Consider the following 24652-nt stretch of genomic DNA (forward strand, 5'->3'; position numbering starts at 1 on the left):
TAAACATTCCTGGTACTATTCAACCGGCGTTTTACACTAATAACAGAATGAATAAATATATTCTTAATAATATAGATTGCGAAAATCAAACAAAAAAATCAGGAGTTTATAAACTCAATTGGGCTGGATTGTAATTTATTTTACAAAGGTAGAACCAATAGAAACTTTGAAGTCAGAACTAAAAAACATCTCAGGGTTCTAAATGGAAATAGTGAATATGAGTTTGCAAATCATCTTTTGAATCACACTTTCGATAAAAATTCAGGTCTTAAAATACTTCACTCAGGATTAAAGCATCGCAAATAAATAATTTAGAAATTTTAGAAATTAGAAAACATGTCAATATAAAATCAGATGTAATTAATAAGCAAAAAAAAAATTATAAATAATAATGAAAAATGCCATTGCAAAGTAGAACTAAACTTCCAGAAGAAATCTTATTATTAAATGCTTGATGTTCAAGTAATTTTGCATATTTAAATATACGCGCCAGTCATTTGATTCGTTACTTCACCGCCAGAGGGGCGCTCTGTCGGCCACCTAGCCGCGATGCGTATCGGGAATCGGCCATATTGAATTAACGCGTGCTTTTTCGTCAAACGTCAAACGTAATCACGTAATTGTGGATAATTTTCACTGTAATGTAATTAATCCAATGGATTATGAACTTTCTAAGACATATTTTCTTCGATATTATCCAAAAATTGTATGAGCAGAAACGATATTTTTTAAGAAATATCGTATTACATGTGGCGATTCTATTTCAGTATGAAATGGTGTCTTAATCTTTAAAGTCTTATTTAAACACAATTTGAATTTGACCAATCACAGGGCCTACACCGTCCAGACGCTGGAGTAATAATATTATCAGATGTAATTTTTAATATTTTCTTAATTATATTTTTTCTTCTAATTTTAATGTTCCCAAAATGTAAATCTTTTTTCGTTATAACTTACCCTTTCTTTCGAGACGTAATACTAACGACAAAATACACACGAAGATATCCTTGTAAATTGGTCCCAACCCCGTTGGGTAAACTGTACGGACTCACTTAACTTCAGGTTGATTGATGATGGAACAGAACAATTTAAATTTAAATATATTTTAAATTTGGATGTGTACTTTGGCGCGCAAACCTCTTGTCACATTATAATTAACTTGTTGTCTCACTTTCCTTCGAAAGTCATTATAATCCCCTTAGGAATGAAGAACAATTATAATTGAACCCTTGTGTAAATGAATAATACTAAATAATATTTATAAGTCGATGCGCGTACGGTATAAAATAACTCGATTACTGCCAATCACATAATTTTTGACCAACTATAATTTTAAAAGGAGTTGAGTTATTAATTCTAGGAAGTTTTATGTCCTATTTCATTTGATATTACTAAGTTAACGCTCGTGTACAACAATATTCCACCAAAACGCACAAACCAGCAACAGTAGAAGCTTGTAGCTTAATACAACATAATTATAAAATATTAAAAGTGGTCCAAGATCAGAACCTTGGGGAGTGCTTTAAAGATGTATATATGGGACGTGTGGAGATTGCACTAACCTCCCCATATTCTGGAATAAAATTATTATTATTTTTAATATACACACTACTTGTAAATTGAAGAATAATGTTTTGACATCTACTGTCTTATGTATTGGATAGAACTATATGACTTTTGGGTTGGTTGCACATAGAAATCGCGATATAGCAAAAGGATTTACTCATTTTCTTCTCAAATCAAAGATAAAATCCAGAATTCAGAGATGGTAGGATCCGCGTGTCACCGGAGCCAATTAACGTTCATCTGGCTGTTGTCTTAACTATTAAGCCGTTATTAATGATGTTCAGTTCGGGTCTCCGCTTCCTCTAATTATCGAGGAGATTATTCAAAGTTTTTGCCGGGCAGATTAGCGACATCATTTGTCATTCGGCAGAAGTGTGGAGAATCGAGTTACGTTTTTGTAATGAGGTATTGTCGCGAGGCTAAGTACTGCGAGTTTAAAGTCAAAGGGTAGAAAAGTATTGGTTCTGCTAAACCCATGATTGATGAAAAGGCTAGGTATGAAAAACGTAAGAACATGGGTTAGCGATTTAATTGTATGGCTTCCGTGTTTACAGGTCAAGAAGCAATACGTTTTTCCTCATCCTATTCATGTTAAAATTGCGTATTTTACGATTGAATACTTACGAAAAGATTAATATTTTTTAATGTTCTCACAAAAATACCCTTTACTAGACTTTATTGTCTAATACTAGGCGAATGACTACCCAATTAGATTGAAGTACCTTTTTTACTTAGCATTCCATTGGACGCCCTGAGGAAAGTAATTTCCCTCAGCGCCTATGACATATTTTGAAAATGATGGTGGTTACCAGCTAAGGTATTACATCAAATTTCTTTTGATAAGATATAATATTCCATCCAGTTTCGTGGCAAAATAAAAGGTATTACATCAAGTTTCTTGTGATAAGATATGATATTACATCCAGTTTCTTGGCAGAAGATAAGGTATTACGTCAAGTTCCTTGGGATAAGATATGATATTACATCATGTTTATTGCGATAAGTTAATGTATTCATTTGGGATGTAGTAAAATTTATGTTTTAAGAATGTTATTAATTTAATGTGATCACTGTGTGTTTGACGTCATTTTTCCAGAGAATTGACCAGATGTGTCCTTTTATTTTTTTTATGCTTCCGATTTTGCTGTCCGGGTTAAGTCTTCCCCATAGGAAAAACTAAACCCTTCCACTCACTTTTCCACAAATGATCAGCTAGTCAATCAACACTATGTAAGTGCATTATATAAGTAAAATAAATACAAAACAATACAAGAACAACAACACGTCAACTCACCAGAGATCAAATGGGAAAAAAAAATTTACCGACTCCAGATATTTTCATATCAGAGGGTTCGGCTCGGTAGAACTTCTAACAGGGCCTATAAATCCTACTGATCCCTCAACATAAATATTTAAAAAATCTTTTTTTTTCCTACATGTATTCAAAATGACCGACTTTTGCATCTTTATATATAAATTTTTTGATAGATCTAATACGCCTAAATTTTTAATTAGAGAGCTAGGTATAATGCCAGTAGCCGAAATAACGAATGGTAATATTTTTATAGTCTGAGAATGCCAAATTCTTTTTATTTCATTTCCTAAATCTGTGAATTTTCTTATTTTTTCGCTAACAGATTTTTGAATATTACAGGAATTTGGTATAGCGACATCAATGATATAAGTTATTAATTATTATTTTAATTTTTTATTACTTTTTTATTATTATTATTAATTTATTTTAATTACCTCACAACATTCTTTTCAAATTTGTAGATTGAAAATTTTCCAGTTGTAATGCAGCAGATAGCTCATAAGCCCGATAGGAAATTCTGGCAACAACTCCCTTTTCCTGTCATCGTCCTGTTACGATCTGCATCCGAATTAAATGATAACGAAGTGATACATTGGCGCGGGAACAGGCTCATATGTCAACTGTCAACGCGGTAGAGATAACAGCTGTTTTTTGGCGAAGGATGCTGTTTAATTCCTCGCCCATGTGTCCCGGCCAAGGTTGATAAAGCCTCGCGGAGTGAGGGTGGGATTAATAATTACTTCTGGAACTCTAAAGAGGTTCCGAGATAAGTTGAACAAGATTCTACCACGAGACTAATGATGTAATTTAGTTTATTTTGATTTATGGTTAACAATGATATTGTAGATTCCCATTTTCCATCAAATAACTAATGCTGAACAGAAGTACACTTGCATAAATTTCAACAGCACGTGTGTTACTTAAAACTAGCAGTTCTGTGAACAGTTAGTAGACTATGAGCCGAAAAAGTACTTTTCTAATTTTCTCTTATTTAATAAGTCTTAACAAAATTTTCCTCTGATGTCATAAGATTTATATGTTAATACTTAAATACCTGGATACTGAATTATATATCGTAAATATTTTACAAAACATGTTTATTATTTAAAAAATTAAGTATGCAATTTGTATAAGGAAATGTCACTAACCTCAATGATTATTTTTCACACTTTCTTCAGGCCGCCGGTAGGAACCAAACTATTTATTAAATAATTATAAGCAATAATTAGTCTCCTGAAATACCAATACAAATCTTATCATTAAAAAATAATAAACTATTTATTATCCAGATTTGACAGCTCTTATTAGGAACCATCATCATGCGAACTAAGGCCGGATCAAAAAGTAATATCCAACAAGGCCACCATCTTGAACGGAACCGGAATGTAACAAACAAATTTACAGACAGATTAAATACCAAATGGTTGAATTCAAACTGGACTTTGCTACGTTCCACTTATCGTATTTGCCTTATGAGTAACGGACCAACCATTTTATGTATATACCTAAGTAGTAAAATTGTACTACATTTTAGTCCCAGCACGCACTAATCTTTCCTTCTACATTTTTCTATTTTGATTTGATCACCACCCGTTTTTGTGTGTGGCTTACATTTGTTATTAAATATTACTGAGTTTGTTTGAAACTTCTATAGTTTTGTTCATAAAACGAAGAATAAAAGTGAACCACCGCATTCGCGTTTGTGAGAAAAATCTCATATTGTAAAGCGTAAATACCGTTAATTTTGACATAAAATATTAGAACTTCGCCGAAATTGTCCACCCAACAGTAGTAAGCTGGACATGGTTCTCATCATCAAAGATCGTAGGAAATATTGCAACATTATTTTTTGAAGGATACATTTACACCTATTATTTATTTCGTTTCTTTATATTCAACTGGATCCCATTTCTCAACTTCCGGTTACGAAGCCATTAATTCCCTTTAAACATTTAAAAGCCCAGCGGACAATGCGAAACACCTACCACCCCAAAACATTTATTTTTATCGGACCCCATTAATAAAGCGACACCCGTTCCTTTATTCGCGACAAAAAATATTAGGGTCATCACAAACGGACAAGCGATGTCATTATATGGCAATCAGGGATGTTTTCCTTTCCTGACAATAAGGGTATGCAATAAATACACAATATCTGTACATTGCGCATTTAGGGGTGCTGTTGAGAGCCTTTGTTGCATTTCTTCTGACCTTTTCGCTAATGATTTAGAAATGGCATCTTCTTTTGGATCTAGAGTGGAAACCATCCATCAAATGTGTCTTTTATTTTTTCCCACAGTGACCCGTTGTATTTATAACTATTTAACACCTCGTTTTGAATACCTTTGCATTGTTAAGTTGCATATTAATTGAGTAGTTAACTGTCATACAGGTAATAGCCCCTTTTTGATACAATACATTTAACAAGGCAATGAATACGTTTTTGAATGGTATGATCTGATAATTTTTCTTGTTTGTTTTTTCTTATCATTCTGAAAATTATTTATATGGTGTCAGTGACATTTTCATTGGTATTTTAAATCGTATGTACACTATGTTTGGATGCGTGTAACTGAGGAGAGTTTTCGTAGATAACCTCTGATTCATAAGACTTTGTAGAAATAACCAACGAAGAAAACTAACAGCCTCAAAACCAGAAATAAAATTTTGTTGACAAATAAAGTTTGCTGAAAGAAAATCCGATACAATTTACTAACGGTCATTCCATGATAAGATTTATAGTGTAACCTTAGTAAGTTGCATTTTATAATAATAATATAGACTCAAACCTTACAAATAAGCCGCACAATAACATTCAATAGAAATTTGATGTGAAGATAATTCAATGTGATTTTCATAGTTGATTTTAAACGGTATGGGATTGAAATACTTTAGTTTATTATAAGGTAAACGATTTTCACCTTTAAGTTCATTTAAAACTAAAACGGCTTAATAGCTATAAATGATTTTTCTTTTCAAATATCACCACTCACATGTGACAAAAGTAAATACACGAAAGTATACGAACATGCTGTCTTAAACAACGCGTTAAAAATGTGTAGGAATATATCTAAGAAATGAGAAACCGTTAAAATATAGCTTTTAACACATTAAATCATAATTACACCCATGTTTTACATTCATAAGCAAACCGCCACCAAACGGTCATCATAACTCAAGGAGCAAATGGCACAGTGTGACGAAAAATTAAATGGTGTGAAAGGGTCAAAAAATGTAGTCATATCAACCCTTTACGGGACACCCCGACAGATTAGCATATATAATTGTATTCCATAGACAAAAGCTGCCATCTTAGCATAGAAATGGCACTCAAACGACCATAGACAAATGCTCCCTGGTCATATTTCATAATAAGCTTTTGTTCTGGTCTAATTTAATGTAGCGAAAGTGTTGAATGAAGATATTAATGTGTAGCCCAAGTGAAATAATTAGGATATCTCTTGTGGATTTATTTATACCTGCAACTTGTTCAAATTTGCTCTGGTGGTTAAATTGGTCGGTGTGTAGGTAGGTACCTACCTATATTACTAGTATTTTTTAAATATAGCTCCATTCAACTTTGGGGATGCTGTGGAAATGATCGTTCCAAGAATAATAATGAGAGAAATCTGATCGTGAACAGAACCATGTTGCATGAGACAGTAATGACTGCACAAAAGTGTCTGACCTGTGGTTAGAAGTCAGATAGAATATAATACATGCATTTGGTGTCCTCACTGCTCACAAATCGAAAAAGTTTTAAAATATTTTCTCACACTTTTATTAATTTCTCTGAAAGGCGAAAAATATTTGATCTCGTGTTATTGTATAAAATTGTTAATTCAAAATTTGACTGCCCTGACGCTACAAATTTGCTATCCTTACATGTACACCGAAGCATACTAGATGGATAATATCAAATATGTTGGCTTCATAATTGATAGAAATCTAAAATGGAACAATCATATTAATATATTAACAAACAAAATAAGCATGCTAGCCTGCATCTTCAAGACTCTAAGAAATATATTGGACATAGTTACATAAAAACTGTATACTATGCACTTATTCAATCAATGCTTTCATATAATGTTGTATGTTCTTCTCACAAGACTACCCTAGAGCCTTTAAATGTTGAACAAAAATTAATTTTAAAAATAATGTACAAGAAATATATGTATTCGTCACAGGTATTAAATATTCAAAGTAAAATTATGACAGTAAAGTTGTACATAATACAGGCTCTCTGTAAAATTTTCAACAACATTGATACTGCCAAAAGATACAAACAAGTGCGCAACACTAGATTGGGTTCTTTTTTAATGTATCAGCCAGTAAATACCAGAACATCCTTTGGACAAAGGAGTTTTTCTTATAATTCTCTGTTGCTTTATAATATTCTCAGTGAAAATATAAAAACTTAAGGTTCGTTAAATCGATTCAAGAATGGTCAAAAATTCCATACTGGCTGAGAGTGGTGATTTTGGATTACGCATATCGTAGCTTTTGTCATAAATCACCTTAGAAATCTCTTAAAGATGAGCACCGGAGGAAAAAAAAATATTATTTTCATTTCATAACAATAACTTCGTGTTCAATTCTGTTATGGAGACAATATACATAGACTGGGCGGCGAACTAATAAATATCGCTGTTATTTTCAATTTAAATTTTGACACATTCAAAGTTAAATTAGTTCAGCACTTTTTAGTTAATAAAAATAAATTATTAAATAATTTATTCATAGCTTAAGTATTCACGATTTTTTTATTTCTTTATTAGTCATATATAAATTTCGAGAGTTCTTTAAAGTTAGTCAGGTAATAACTTAACAAATCTATTGTATTTTATGTTGTTTTTGTCTTTTTTTATTTTTCGTTTTCAATTTACATAATTTATAATCGTTATGTTTATGTGTTTATTCAATTACTTAAAGATAAATCACAACTGATGCATTCTCTCCGAGTATTCAATCCATTAACAACTACATTAAAGCTAGATAAATGAATTATTGGCTTCGTTTCCCGTCCCCTAAAAATCACACAACTGAGTAAATAATAATATTAATCAAGTAGTTGTTGATACCATTCCAAAACCCTTAAAATAAGGCAGTTCCGTCTATAAGTTCGTAAAGTAGGGTAAATCATTAATCAATAAACCTTTTATTAGATACTTATTGCCTCTTCTCTTCTTCAAAATATTTTAACGGTTACCATCCACGGTTGACAGATTGTGCGATTTTAGGAACATTGGGTAGGTAGGTAAGTGCTTATTCCAGAGATTTGTTGAAAACGGTAATAGTGTTAACAGTAATAGATTGTCGATCCGCTAACAATATCCATGATTCTCTGATCGAATATATTCTGTAGAGATTTTATAAATAATTTAACAAAATTGAGTTTTTTTTCAAATAATAAAACACACTAATGTTAGTTGTAGAGAATTGTATTACTGCGTAAAGAGTAAAATTATTCAAAATTCATCAAATTTCAACGTTTATTTTCGGGTTCTGTGAAAGACTTATTCAAGTTCTGTTTTTATATCATTGTAGGCTAGTTGCTTGACAAAACTGAAATAAAAGCAGAACTTGAAAAAATCTTTCACAGAACTTGAAAATGAACGTTGAAATTTGATGAATTGTTCAGATTCTCCGAAACAACCCGTCCTTAATATTAAAACGTGAAAATGAAAAGTGTAATCATATGAGTCTTATATCTTTTTGAGTTTTTTTACCGGCTCCTAAAGCTGGGGGACACATCATTCACGTAAATTATTATATTTTGTTATCACGCTTTAAGAATGTTTTGATTCTTGATTTTTGCAAGCCATTTAAATAACCAAACATATATCTATTGTTAAACATAAGCATTCGATGCTAATTTTGTATTTTAAGATATTATTTTTTTCTTTTCGCTTATTCTTGTAAGTACAAAATAGTATATTTAACTAAAGCTTCTAACAGGAATTCAATCTTAACACATTTTCCTTCTATAAAATAATATGTTCTATAATTAAACAATGTAATATGAAATTATGATATGAACTAAACTTGTCAATTTGACTGGCCCAAAACAGGATCCATTCCTAGTTGGCTAGTCAAAGTTTCCGCATATGTTTTATTGTATAATTTTTTGTGATTAATAATAATATTATAAAGTAGCGATAATGTAGGTACCAAAATTATTTTATTAGTTAATTTTAGGTTTGATTACAGGGGTTTAGAATTAATAAAGTGGAGAAACGGCACTGAAACAACGGGCGTGGTTTCCCTGAAAATTAAAGTTGACAGACGATTGATTGGAAAAAACTTTTCAGGCTTACTAACATTCGAAAGGTAAATTTCTTCCTTTGAAAGGCAATGATCCTGAGGCATATATTTCAACTTCACAAATCCTACAATTAATAAAAGTAATGATAATTATAATAAATGTTTCATTTTCTTTCTTTGTTGATACAAATTAGATAATGATAATATCTTCACTGGGATTTCCCGTGCTGAAGATTTAATTTAAATATTAAAATTAAATTTCTTTAATACATAACAAGTACACGTATTATTACTGCTAATGTTGTATGATTTAAGTTTCAATCTTATTTGTTGGTAGTATGTTTTATACTTTAGATCTCCCTGTGTTTTTTTTTGGCAAAAGGGATTTTGGGGAAAAAAGGGACACATGAAGCACCAACGTGTTTTTTCTAACATAATGTACCTGCATACAAAAATTTGTACATTTTCGTTGCGATGTTAAAAAATTTACCGAAGTTCCATGCTACACACTGCAGAGCGAAAATTGCCCCTGCGATAGCGTAGGTAGGTGTACTAGGTGCACCACAAGACTAATAAAATTATTGTTAACCTATACCTATAGCAGAATAAAACTGATATCTTAAAAATTAAATGTCTATTCATTACTGATGAATATTTCCATATTAATTGATGATTGAAATTATCATAAAAAATATATTTACAGATTCCTAATTAAAAGAGCTTTTCATCCATTTTCTTTTTTCTAACATAATCAAAAAAACATCGATGGACTCCGTGGTTGAGTAGTTACGAGCCTTATCTCCTAATCTATATTTTCTTTTATTTCGCAAATTATTTATTTCAAATAATAATATACAGGTTGTCCGGGGGAAAAGTGCTCTAACTTCGGGGGATGATTCTACGTGATTTTAAAGTAGAAAAATTTTTTTTTTCGAAATTCCAACGTTTCAACGTAGTTTTTAGGTAAAAAAAGTGAATTGTTTGATATGGAAAATGAATATTCTTCTATGGAAAAATATTTTAGTATGGGAAAAAATTTATTGATCGTTTTTTACTTCTACCATGATGTAGAATCACATCCCGAAGTTAGTGCACTTTACCCCCGGACACCCTGTATAGTATATTCCAGTTGACTGTCGTGACGTCCGTGACCTTGAGAAAAAATGACGCGCCGAAAAATCGTAGATAATTTGTTCTAAACCATCAGAGAAACTGCATACATAAAATATTTTTTAAAACAATATTTAGCGCAAGCGATTCTGATTTTTTTTCTAACAGTTGCTTCGTACATAAGGGTTAAAATTGCTTGAAAAAATTTCATTGATTTTTGTATGGAAGACACCGGTGTCCCATTCACAGTTGACAGGTTATGGCACGTTCCAGAATGGTAGGTACTTTAGGTATCGCTTTGGTGAAAGACCGCTATTCAGGAACGAAACGTCGCTTGAAATGACTTCAGCCATTTTTGGTGACTAGATATGAAGAGTCAGGTACTTCACACCTTCCACTCCCCATCTACATCCTCTCCCACTACCTTTAGCTTCACAATATACCCCAACGGGGAATGCCGTGGTCTCACTGATTCTAGACGGTTGGGAGCAATTATTGGGTCTTTTACAAGGTTCTCGTATAAAAAAATTTAAAAAAATGCATTTCGTATTTCGCATAAAGTCTATTACTCGTATCATGCCGTAACAAAGCTAATGTAATTGAATACATCGCAAATTGATTACCCAATTCTTCCATTTTCATCCGCGTTGCTTCGATACGCCATTTAGCAAAAAAATAATAATCGGATCAACCTGCTGCTACTGTTTTGTATTTTTTATTCCGATATTTCGCATAAGGGGGTGCACCAGGGATCTATAACAATGCCATCATTAAAATATCGTTTTTTGGGGTAAAAAAGGACAAAATAGAAATATATTCGGGGAGAACATGAAAAACTGGGGTTAGTTTGATCTCACACTCAAACACAAAACACTGCGAAATTCGACGGAAAAAATGTTTCTAATTTCAATAATACATTTTTTTGGGGTGAAAAAAGGCAAAATAGAAATGAATTCCGAAAGAACTTGATAAACTGGGGCTAGTTTGATGTACTCATCCTTAAAACTGAAAAATTCTAGAGAAAAAATATTTCTAATCTCAATAATATAGTTTTTTTGGGTGAAATGAAAAAAAATAGTAATGGATTCGGATAAATTTAGCACGGTGGGGTTAGTTTGATACACCCATAATAAATACACGTTTATAATCTCAATAATACAGATTTTTGGGGTGAAATGGGAAAAATAGTAATGAATTCAGAGTAAATTTAGTTCAGTGGGGTTGTTTGGTACTTACACCCATACTAAGCACTGTAAAATTAGACGGAAAAAATGTTTCTAATCTTCTTTGCAGGGGAGCATCTGTCACGTCGAGTTAGCAACGTTTTGCGTCAGTCTCCCCTTTCCGATAGGTAGCAATCTTTCTGCGCCAGTCTACCCGTCTCTCCCCTTTAATGAAATCAAACTTAGTGTCCCAATCAGCCCCAATTTCCTTTAAGAATATTGGGACCGTTGAATGTTACTTTGTGTTTGTGGATTTCCAAAGATACCTTGCAAATGTTCTATTCGTTCAACATACAATATGTTTTACTGATATTTCAATGGAAGGTGCTTTCGTAAACGATTTCGGTGCGATTGAATAGTCGGCAGACAGGGAAAACGGGTGATCACCATTATTATGGTGCAAGGATGTTAGCAAGGTTGTGCTGTTTTAACAAAGTTTTTATAAAAGGTTTTTGCCTTGCCTCGTTCACTATGACCGAGATTAAAGCTTTTCTCTCCTGAAACAGTTCCTCCCCACAGCATCCCCAAAAATGACATACATCCTAATTTCTCAGGGCCAATACAATATAGAGCCAAGATGCAAGGTTCTTAGAAATTATATTCTACTCTAAGAAAAATGAGTATTGCTAATTTATTAAGAGTCTTATTATTAAAATCCTTTAAAATCATTCATAATCCGGTTAAAAACGGGATTGTAGGCCCTTAACGAATGAATTGATAGATTTTCTTTTAGGAAAATACGAACGTATTATCACGATGTCGGAACACGTGTTCATAAAAATCCAAATATTTTGGCAGTTTGACATTATACATTATCAATACAAATGCAAGTGCATGAACGTGTGTTCCGATATTTTAGAAATTTACTAAAAGTTTTTCAGGAAATTTCCTGCAATCCCGTTTTGAACCGAACTACCAATAATTTGAAGAGATCCTAAATAAATTAGTAATACTCTTTTTTCTCCGTGTACGAACCTTGGCCAAAAGGCATATCGATTGCGTTACCTTTGAAGTTCCAACGCCAACTTCCTGATATATTAGTCATTCAGAATATATCGAGAACACGTGTTCTTTCCATAATAGATACCATGACGGAATGCACCAATATCAGTATGTCAATATCAATATCAGTTTTTGTATGAACACAAGTTGCGCCGTCCTCGTAAAACCTGACGCTTTTGACTGATACTTAGTTAGGAACTCTTTCAATTCATTCTTTATAGGCCTGCAGTCCCATTTTTTACAGTAAAACGAATAATTTGACCAGTGTTTTTATAAATGAACAGTAATGCAATCCCCCGATGGCTGAAGTATTCCAACTTACAATCACGGTTAGTCTAACGACTCTCGCATCATCGCTTAATTTCATAACATTTAGCATTTAGCATATAGCATATGGCAGATGGCGTCATGTAACATAAGTCAAAATATTGTCTCGATAACCATTAAAGATAATCAGCGATCCATTAGGTCCTTGACAAATGATTTTACATTGACAGAAACAAATACGCTTGATTTCATTTCATTCCAAATTCGAAATTTCAAATTTATCACTTTATTATACTTTTAATACTTTATTGACTGTCGTACACTCCCATAGAGCTCATTAACAATTATTCCCCGATCATAAACTTTCCAAGATCGTAATTTTAAGATTTGTCCATTGTCAAATTTGACAGGTACCTACGTTTTAAAATTATTTGGAACGGCCGAAAGCGCGCGAAGTGAATAGAAAAAATGGCGAATATTAAACCCAAATAATGGCAACACCGATACAAGCCAAACATTACTCTCACGGTCAATTCATAGAGTTCAAGAAGCGTGTATAATTGCGACACATTTGTACTTTACAAAAAGATTTTAAAATCAAATAAATAAATCCCTCAGATTTGAAAGGGTTGATTTAACCCTGTGGATGCAACCATCTATTGTGATTTTTTATTTCAATTTCAAATAACCAACCCCTCGCGGAACTGATGTCCAAATGTTTTTTTACAGTGGCAACTCAGTTCGCGTCGTCGGTAGGTGGGTCTACATCTATTACATTTGACACCCCTCAAAAATTGCGAAGGTTCCTACCTACTCAGATTTATTGGGAATGTACTAGTAATATTGTTTCTACAATCCACATGTTGTGATACTCATTTATCTACCTACTAATCAATAAAATAAAATAAATAAATACGTAAATAATGCTAGTTTTCGTTCGAAATTTAAATAGGTACCTTCGGTGCCAATGGGTGGCCTAAAAGGTTTGGGGGTATAGAATAGTTAAATCTATAACTTTACAATAACTACCGATGATTTTATACCGATTTCCTGAGCACGGTCGCCCTATTGATAGCCAGACCGATAATGATAAAGCAATAAATAGGAAATCTATATACGCTGGCAACGCTGGAGGTGTCGTATATAATACTAACCTAAATTTGCATTGGCAGTCCGCATTTACTTTTTGACACTATAAACGGAGTTAATTAGTTAATGAGGTCTTTATTATGTGGAGAAATTTCAATTCTCCGCTTGTACCAATGCAATGTAGCGTTATTGGCCCAAACGAATTCAACTCGCCGCGTATACGACTACTTTCAATTCTAAGAGCTTTGTTTGTAAATAAACCAGTAATTTGCATTAAGAACTACATTATTATGATGTATGGTAATAAGTTGGGAATTAAAGCGATAGATGGCACTAGTCGTAAAGCTTACTCCAGAGTCCGACAGATGTCGCTAGAGCGTAGCAATTGCCTGTAGGATATTATTGACAGACAACAAGCTTCTAGAAACAGAGAATTACCAACCATCGGGTAATGAACACTGTAGCTAAATCCAGACTTATTAATTGTTACGTAAATAAACACAATTATAGTAAAAGAACCATTTACTTCATCAAAGAGTTCCCAACACATAAATCTGTAAGTAAAGCAGAGACATAACATCAAAAAAGATGGGTTCCTTTTTCAACTATTCGCTACACATAACGATTGTTTTCGGAACTCCATATTTTTTAATATGATCGTTTGTCGAAACACTAAACTGCGCTATATAAATGCCATGTTATCATTATTAATACCTACATGACTTGTTCATTGAATCCGTGAAATAACACTCCGCTTTTAATTCCGTTATTATTTTTCAGTTCAATTTTATTTATGGCTTTCACAATCATCAGAAATAAATTGTTTGAATTTCACAGGTATTTCGTAGGTTAGTGTAAATATTTTATGTAAATCTTTTCTACAGATTAGGGCACCCTTCAAAAAAATATGGCACGCTTTTTTTACACTTTAATTTGACAATAGATTGACAATAAATAAAAATGGTTCACTTCACGGCACAACACCCCAATATTATAATACGTCGTATTACATGCATATCATTTTGAATATACCAAAAAACATCACCTCTCGTTTGGTCGGTAATCAACAATTGCATAATAAAATACAAAAGTCGAAGTTATGTCACTACAATTTCACTTTGATCAAAAATAAATAAGTAGGTACTAAGTAAAATGATGGATATGTGATTTGTTGGGAAGTAAGAGCTTCATAAATGCACGCACAGATGGCAGTGAATAGAGCTTGCGTGGAAGTCCGCAAGATGGAGCCAATGGCCAGTGGGAAGGCTCTCAGAGAAACTTACTGTTTCAGATTCTAATTAGCAAGCTTCTAGTTAGGTCGACTATCGAGTCACCATTATTATAGGCGGAGTTTTAATAAATCCCTGATTAATCTAAAAGAACCAATTATTTATAAACTCCTTCCAAGACGAGTTGGAGACCTGTTTGTACGAACACACCATGCCTAACATGGATGATAGAAGTAATAAAAGAGACAGGCCATGGGCCATTATTAGTATGAAATCGCGCGCAGAAACAACATTGTTCACTCATGCTACTACAAATTAAATCTACGGACGCCGGCACCCCGCTTTTGTTTCTACCTACACCCCAAACGCATAACATTCACTATCTTTGATAGTTCTTGCAGTTTGGTTGTAGCTTGGCAACAATATCCATACTCTAGGTTCGTGACAGTCGGCATGCTTCCATAGCATGCCTCCCTTTGTTTCTAGTACGTAGGGGAAGGTTGCGATCAATGGACCATGAAAGGACCAAATTAATATTTCTACTGTACATGTAGGTAAAACGTTAGAAACTGACGAAAAATTAATAAATTACCATGAAAATGTTGAAAAGGTACAACAAAATTTTTAATTAAATTAAAGTTCATTAAGCTTCATTATTAAAGTTTATAGGTAGTGTATCGGATACTCATCATGTTGATTTTGTTTCTTGTGCCAAAAGACGCACTCAAATGTGTAGTTATATGAATGTGTTTGAATTGATAACCGACGATTAAGCCAAGAAGTATTTTATTTTAATAATTGTGATCACTGTGTTTGTTTTCTAAATTTATTTAGGATGGGTTATTTCATTGAATTTAAATAATTTAACAATTTTTAAAGTTGATTTTCAAGTTCTGTGAAGGTTCTTTCGACGTTCTGTTATTACATTATTATTTGCTGGTTATTGTTCAAATTCTGTGACATAACCCGTCATTAATGTATGTAGTTAAGTTGTTTGTTGATGAAAATCTTAATACGAATTAAAATTACAATATTTTAAAAGGCTTCCGACCATAGCAATCTAGAGGTTCAAACAAGTCGACAGTGGTTCAAATTAGGCAACCCATTTTTTTATTGTTTTCATAATTTTTGTCGTGTCAATGTTAAGTTGAAAATGTCTGTGATATCCTTTTATTACACGAATAAACGCTGTTTTTAATGAAATTATTACTTATATTTTATTTACCACTTTTTTAACACTATAGTTATACATTTACAAAGTTATGTAGTTCAATCATCGGTACCTTCCCCTATATATTGCATAATCATCGCTACTACACTACAGAAAAGTCTCGGCTAGTAGATATCAAATCTACCTACCGTAAAGGTATTTCAAAATATATTATTAAAACCAATCCTTTTTGATAAACAGCTTTCGTGGAAAATTTAAATCAAATTAATGCAATTTCAATGTAAGCAGGCTCTATTCATAAAATATAAATGAAAACCCAACTCATTTTAAAAATCACACTCTCAAAAATGATCCCTCCTCATACAACATAATGATTCCCCTCAATCCATTAAATGTTGCCACACTCGCGGTTCTGGAATTGAATTAAAATAAGAGAATGTGGAATTTGTACACCTCAAATCAAGTGCAAACTCTAATAATGGAACTTGAAAGGGTTCAAATAAATAATAATACAATTCCCTACTGGAAATTTATTTAGCGTAAGAGATGAGGTTTAAAATAATGAAACTACATACCCCATATTCCGAATTTACCAACGAAAAGGGGTTATCTTACTAAATCTGACAAACGAAAATGCACTTTAAAAACGTAAACATACAAGGGTTAGATTTGAATACATGTTATAGGTTAAATTTAGCCGGCGATGCGCTCACGTGTAAAAATCGCAACAAATCAAGCAGATTCAATTTTTCACAAATCCATTATGATATTACGCCATTTTTAAAAATGGGCGTTGATTCTTTTCTCGGTATGATTTTACTTTACAATACTAGCTTTCAAAAATGTTTTAATGAAATTTGATTTGATGGTTCGACAAGGGTTCATATTCCAATTTTAAAATATTGACAGATAGTTTCTACGCAATAAAACATCCCACTATCGACATATTGAAAATAGGGAAAATATTTTTATGATCGGCACGAGGGACTGATTATTTGCTTTTGTAATGTCAATTTTAAGCCACATGTCATCTATCAAATAGTTAAAAATATAAGTGATAGCAGCATAAATAACTAGGTAGTGTAGAACGACAAATATTGTCTTTTAGCTACCGGTGATAAAAAACAATAACAAAGTTTATTTTAATGTTTTCCTTCAAAATAATTGATTTTAAAAACTATCTAAAATCGCACATTCCCAAACGGTTCCAACTGGCTACAATAGCTGCCTTTATACAGTCGCTCTATCGCGCATTCTCAGGAGCGTACAGGATTGCGTATTGGTAAGCCTGTGCGCGCAATCGTGCGCGATCACTTTTTGTTAGTTTTGAAGCTTCATTCATTCGCGCGCGATTACATGTGTACGTTACATGTGAACGGAAAGAGCGAACGTGTAAAGACTAATCATGCGCGATAGACCGCGTGGAACTGGCGCGTGTTGGAGTGTGTGCAATTTACAAAGTTTTACTCAAGTTCGCGTACACTCAGTATAGTGCGACGGAGCAAAATGGATAGAAGAAAAAGAAATATCATGGCACAAGTCATGATATTTGCTGGTGTTAGCCTACTCAAAAAGAAGAAGAAACGATCTGTATGGGTTAAGAAATACAGACAGCAATATTGTCATATGCCACTGATTGAAGAATTACGTGAAAATTATCCGGACGATTTCAAGAATTATTTGCGTATGGATGATCAGTTATTTAGTATGTTGTTAGATAAAATCAAACATAAAATATCAAGGCAAGACACCATTATGAGAGAGAGTATTAGTGCAGAAGCACGATTAGCAGCAACTCTTCGATATCTCGCCACAGGACGCTCATTTGAAGATTTGAAATTCAGTACCGGTATATCTGCTCCATCTCTTTCTTCAATAATACCAGAAACGTGTCGAGCTATTTATGAATGTTTAAGGGTGGATTATTTAAAGGTAAGTAACTTTATTATTGTTATAAATAAAAATCTAAATAATCAGTCCTGTATATCTTTAATCATCATCCAAATTATAGTTTTACATAGTATTTTTTATTGAGATTAATTGTGATTCATTTGAGATACATATCAGATTGTCATTGGTACGTATCAGTAGAAGATTCGTAAAAAGTTCTCAGGCTTGTTTCTTCCTGATTTTGGTAGATGCCTTCTAATATAGACTGTGATACGTCTGAACTAATCGATGAAGTCCTGTGCAAGTCAGCAGAATACGGTGTTCGAATGGTCTTATTACAATAATTGTCGCATATGTCAGTTTCTTCCGTCAACTTTTTCAGCAACCCTTTGCGTAAAATATTATTTATTAAGGATTCCGCATAAATTGCCTGCACCGGATCCATTTTAGTTAATTTTTTGGCCATATTCATTCCGGCGACTTCGAACTCCGAAAACTCCTTGCTATTTGATTTGAGAGTATCTGCACAGACTTTAAAGAATTCGGCCTGGTAGTTGTTTGTAGCTTTTCTTTTATTTCTACGCGGTGTCGAGTCCCATCCAGTAGGAGCAGCATCATTCTAAAAATATAAGACAAAAAACATATTATAATTTCATTTTCAGATGCCGTCTACGAAGGAAGAATGGATCAAGATAGCAAAAGAATTTGAAGTGAAATGGCAATTCATCAACTGCGGAGGTGCCATGGATGGCAAGCACATTCGCATTGTGCCTTTGCCGGGTTCCGGAGCTGTGTACTATAATTACAAACACTTCTATAGCATCGTATTGATGGCTTTAGTTGGTCCAAACTATGAGTTTCTTTATGTTGACGTGGGTAAAAATGGAAGAGTATCCGATGGAGGAGTCTTAGAGCAAACAGAATTTTATCATAAACTGCAAATGGGCGATCTCAATTTTCCAGAAAATTGTGATACCGTAAATAACTTGAACTTTGTCTTTCTGGGTGATGAAGCGTTTGGATTAGAACCTAATTTTCTCAAACCATATTCTCAGAGAGAACTAGATTACGAAAAAAGGATTTATAATTACAGACTGTCAAGGGCCCGTAACGTAGTTGAAAATGCATTTGGAATCATTTCAGCTACGTTTAGGGTATTACAAACAGCAATAAATATAAAAAACCACAAAAGTATTTGTTACGTCGTCCTTGCTATTTGCACTTTACACAATTTTTTGTGTAAACGCAGTAACACATATCCTATTTCTAATTACCCACGAGACGAGATTACTACAGACTCTCAACAAAATTCTGTTCCATTGATCAATCTTCAAAGACGTCCCCACACACAGATCACTTCGGAAGCTAAACGAAACAGAGAACAATATAAAACATACTTTAATACAGATGGGAGTGTTGAGTGGCAAGATCGTATGGTTAATAGTGGAAGAACTTAAAAACAGAAAATATAATGTAAAGGTTGTCGGACCTTCTCTTAAAGTTGCGTGTGTGTGTGTCTTTGTGTGCGACAACCAATAGGGTTAAGTAACGTGAGTTCTTAAACGGTCAAAATGTTTTAACTGTACTATTGGATATATTTAAATGTATAATAATAATAAATAAAAATAAATTAAATTTACTTACGACTTGAGTTTGCTGTCCAATTTCACCAACGCCACTTTCTGTTATTCCGCCTTCGTTGGTCGAAATAATATTTTCCTCAACAGCTCTGTTTTCATCAACTGGATCATCCTCAATGTTAGATATACTGTCAGTAGGTAGTTCTTGGTCCTTAGTGAACAGCAAATGATCATAGTACCAAAGCGAGGATTTGTACACTTCATCTGTTCCTTTTCCACTGCGGTGGCTGTTTTGAACTTTCTTTAGTTCCTTTCGAAAAGAGCCTCTTAGACTTTGTAGTTTTTTGACCACAAAATCTCGATTGGCATCAGGAAATCCTTTCTCTTTACAATTCGAGTCGATTATTTTGATGTAAGCTTCCTCCTTAAGATTTTTGTTTTTATAATGTTCCGACTTAATTTTCCATAGGCAAGGAAAAGACTTATATAACTCAAGTAACTCTATTATTAATTCTTTACTCCACGTGCGTATGTCCGCCATCTTGCGTGCGCGAAAGAACTGTACGTGTAAAGCAACCTCGAACCACGCGATTGCGTCAAATACTGATGAACGCAATCGCACGGTCTATCCCTTCCGAATCCCTCATCTTTACACGCGCATTCTTTCGCGCACTATTGCTGTTTCACGCGCGACAGAGCGACTGTATAAAGGCAGCTTTGTCATTAGGACGTAAAAACGCCACTAGCTGGCAAGACGGCTGTCACCAACGTTGCCCAGCATGACGGCAACGCCGCCATATTGTCGAATAAAATCGAACATGTTTTGGCGGCAAATCGAAAATGACATATTTTAAATCGTTACACAAAATGTATTCGTAACATAATAATAAAATGAAAATGCCTTAGGTATGGTGATTTTTTTAAAATTTTTTGTCGTTAGAGCTTTAGGAGCGTTGGAGGTCAAATTGGACTAATTAGAATTTTTTAAAAATGGAACCAATAATTTTGCTTCGTATCTTCTAATCTAAATGGAAAAATTTTAATTCTCGACAAATCAGGTTCAATAATTTTGTGTTAAAAATATAACAATACAGGAGGGTACTTTATTAAATTCTCCAAACAAACACTTCCGATCTTGAAAATGATAAAATTCCAAAGCAAAAGTTCTGGAGGTCATTGAACCGGAGTTATAAAAAGAGGCCCAACCGAAATTAGTATTTTTAATAAAAAAATTAAAATAAAAATACTAACTAACGTCTTATGTCAACTTATACCTAAGAGCTTAGAAATCCTCATTTTCATGAATCAATGGTTGTAATATCCTTGATATTAGTGTATAAGCTCACCCGTAGATGGCACTAGATTAGCCTATTAGGATACTCATAGATGGCGTTAGCTGTCGAGAATAATAGGAGAATAAATAAGATGAGAATCTCAAGCTCGGGGACCGTATTATTCCAACCGGCTCCTAATTTAGGTATCAGAGTCATCGTAAATCTGTCACAATGAAAGTCCAGGTGTTTTATTTAAGCGGGAGTTTTATTGATTGTGAGAAAAACCCTGAAGACACAACAGTTATCAAATTAAAATTATTTTAAAATGATATAATATGAAACTTCAACGGGCTTCTGACAAAAATGGAAATAACGTATTTAGAATTATCAGCGGATCCGGAAGCAAGAAATAATTATAGCTGTACATAAGTAAGTACTGAGAAGGCTGGTTGCATTTCTTGGTGATATAAGCCTCCTTATTTACGGGGATTTGACTACAATTCCCAGGGGGTGTACCTGGCCGCGTTAGGGGTTGATATTTGACATAGGGATGTGCGAATTGCAAATCTTTCACGTTGATCTTGAATCTTGTCTCTTGACATCTTGGATTGTATAATTTAAATTATAACTTATTTTCTCTTGTAGGTAAATTGGTTTAGCTTTGCGTGATCACATTGCAAGAATACCAGAGTTGTAGATGCTATTAGTAAATGGTGAAAAACTAACATTCAGAATCGAAATGATGTTTGAAATGTATTTGCCATTACCAGATCTGTATTTTCAGATACTTCCTCACCCCCCTCTTCCCCGTCTCCATTCCCTTACTACTACGTCGAGTCTCACGGCATATCTCATTTTGTGGATGCCATAGTCGCACCGGCTCTAAACGGTTGAGAGATGTTTGGATTATTGTGCGGTATTCACGTAAAAAAAGTAATAATAATTTTTTGAAGAAAGGTTCTTCGAACTAAATAACTTACATCATATTATAAACATAAATATTTCACGGACAATATTCGCTTCACCAGGAGTAAATGTACACTTTGAACGATCCCACACTTACCCCTCCCCTTTCCTCTGACAATCCATCTGATGAATCCATCGTTCGTTAGTTCGTCAGTTGATACATAGGCTGCGTTATTTCTCACTCTGCATATTTCAGTTTGTTTATACATTTTTATTACAAGTTAAGTACGAAAAGTTAAGTTCGCGGATAGTGTTTTGCGAGGGCTTCCGCCCTATAATATTTTTTTTCCGGTTCTCTACCGACAAGATATAAAAAAAACAATTTAAAAAACAAGTCTCACAAGTGAAACACGCACGTCAAACGTCAAACGCGATCTTGTACACTATTATATTTTAAAAAAAAAACACTATTTTGTGCAGTGTAAAAGAACTAAACCATCCTATCCGCTCTTACCGTTTAACGGTGTATAAATAACATTATTTAAGTGCAATATTGTGTTATAAAAATATATATTTACAAATGCCACAATAATTAATTTGAAATAGCGTAATAATTACAAGTTCGCTAAAACCAACACCGAAGAATATAAGAGCAAAATTCGCCACTCCGTATAAGAGGCCCATAGCAACGTGGGTTAATGCACCATATCCGATACTGTACTTGCCAGCGCCCGTGGTTCGATCCTTACACCGGCGAATCTTTTTTTTTTAAATAAACTTACCATCAGCTTGCCCGCCAACAGGCGTCGGTATCAGTTATCAAAGGAGCTGCGGAGTTTGCCAACCAACAGGCGCTAAAAATTAAACATCCCGTGTCAATAAATTATTTTATATAAATATGTCTTGTAAACACTGTAAGAGTGAAATACTCTCCGGTGATGGCATTAAATGCTCTACATGTCTGCTTAACTACCATTTCTTCTGTGTGAACATGAAAGAAACTAACTTTAGGAAGATGGGTGTTAAGCGTGATACCTGGATCTGTATTGACTGCAAAGATGATCTGAAAGTCAACCAATCTTCGAGCGGGAACAGAGTGTCTACTGCTTCTCCTGCGTGCGGTATGAAGTCGCCTCAGAACCCGGATGTCGAGCAGATAATGCTTATAGTTCGACGATGTATTGCATCAGAGTTTGAATCTTTTCACGACAAACTCAACATTCTACCGGAGTTAAAAAAGTCCGTAAACTTCATCTCCGCTGAATACGAGGACCTAAAAAAAAATGTTCTCGGAATCACTAGCCACCATCAAAAGCTTACAGGCCGAAAATACGAGGCTTCACACAGAAATGCGTAATCTTAACACGCGCGTATCCCAAATTGAACAGATGGCCAGAGAAACCAATGTAGAGATTCAGTGTGTTCCTGAAAATAGATCTGAGAACTTAGTATCCATCATCAAACAACTTGGAAGCGTAATTTCCCGTCCCATTGCTGAATCTGAAATACTTCACTTACATCGGGTCCCCAAGGTCCATCCTGAATCCAGCCGACCCAAGTCAATAATAGTGAAGCTTCCAAGCGTGAGGGTAAAGAATGAAGTGCTGGCTGCAGTTGCCAACTTCAATAAAAAAAACAAGACGAACAAACTAAATTCTACACACATAGGCATCGATGGCACGAAATCACCAATTTACGTCAGTGAACATCTCTCTCCCGCAAATAAGGCCCTGTATGCAGCTACTAGGATGAAAGCCAAAGAAACACATCATAAATTCGTATGGATCCGAAATGGACGGATCTTTGTACGAAAAAATGAAAACTCTGCTCACGTACTGTTGATCCGCGATCATGACTCCTTGGATTCTCTCACCTAAATTTCCCAATTTAATTTATCTGTAGAATGTATAATCTATCAAAATCTTAACAAAACAAAATGGAACTGAATTTTTTTTATCAAAACGTTAGAGGAGTCAAAACTAAAACAAATGATATAAAAAATGAAATTTCAATCAACAATTACGATATAATCTGCTTCACTGAAACATGGTTAAATTCATCAATATTTAGTAATGAATTGTTTGACGAGCGTTACCTAGTTTTTCGAAGAGATCGCGAATCCACTAGTTCAGCATCCAGAGAAGGCGGTGGAGTTTTAGCAGCAGTCGATAAAAAATTAATAACAACACGCAAATCATCTTGGGAAAGTGATGGAGAAGATTTATGGTTATCAATAAAACCGCACGAATATTCTAACTCACTTATCTACATTTGTGTATTATATATTCCTCCCAATTTATCTGTTGATGATTACTGTAATAGAATCAAGAATATTCAGGATATTTATCTACAACATAGTAATCCGAAATCTAAATTTATAATTATCGGCGACTTTAATTTACCTGAGATTAAATGGACACCAGACATAGCATATAACAACAAAACACTAGCTCCGTCCAACTACACTAGTCATAAAGCTCACTGTGTTGTCAACTTGGCCTCAATGTGTAACCTTCACCAATTCAATTATATTCTTAATGGAAATTCTAATATTCTTGACCTACTTTTTTGTGATGAAACTAATATTAATCTGTCTAGAACAACAGGGTTATCAAAAGTCGACAATCATCATCCCCCTTTCGAAATGATTTTAAAATTTGAAAAACTGAAATACTTAAAAGATAATCATTGCCCTATTAAATACAATTTTAAGAAAGGAAATTATGAAGCTTGTCGTCTAGATCTGTCAAATGTTAATTGGAT

The 24652-nt window shown here is 33.7% G+C and overlaps 2 protein-coding genes across 2 annotated transcripts in view; both read right to left on the reverse strand.

The window, feature by feature from the left end:
- Nucleotides 1–24652, reverse strand: part of LOC149417169 (uncharacterized) — a 226829-nt gene that overhangs the window by 188487 nt on the left and 13690 nt on the right. The window lies entirely within an intron of this gene.
- On the reverse strand, nucleotides 18311–20366 carry LOC149417170 (uncharacterized). The gene is made up of 2 exons (XM_089640535.1): nucleotides 19774–20366; nucleotides 18311–18748 (listed from the first exon to the last, which is right to left on the reverse strand). Exons 1-2 carry the CDS (start codon nucleotides 20248–20250, stop codon nucleotides 18311–18313), a joined length of 915 nt encoding a protein of 304 aa, XP_089496661.1. The 5' UTR covers nucleotides 20251–20366.

This window comes from Hesperophylax consimilis, chromosome 15, assembly GCF_061612785.1.
Source record: "Hesperophylax consimilis isolate HC1 chromosome 15, BYU_Hcon_1.0, whole genome shotgun sequence".
NCBI classification, from domain to species: Eukaryota; Metazoa; Arthropoda; class Insecta; order Trichoptera; family Limnephilidae; genus Hesperophylax; species Hesperophylax consimilis.

Coding starts and splice junctions, on each gene's coding strand:
- LOC149417170 (XM_089640535.1), bottom strand. CDS start 20,250: ATGGCGGACATACGCACGTGGAGTAAAGAATTAATAATAGAGTTACTT. Junction 18,749..19,773: donor TTGGACAGCAAACTCAAGTC/GTAAGTAAATTT, acceptor TTATATTTTTAG/AATGATGCTGCTCCTACTGG.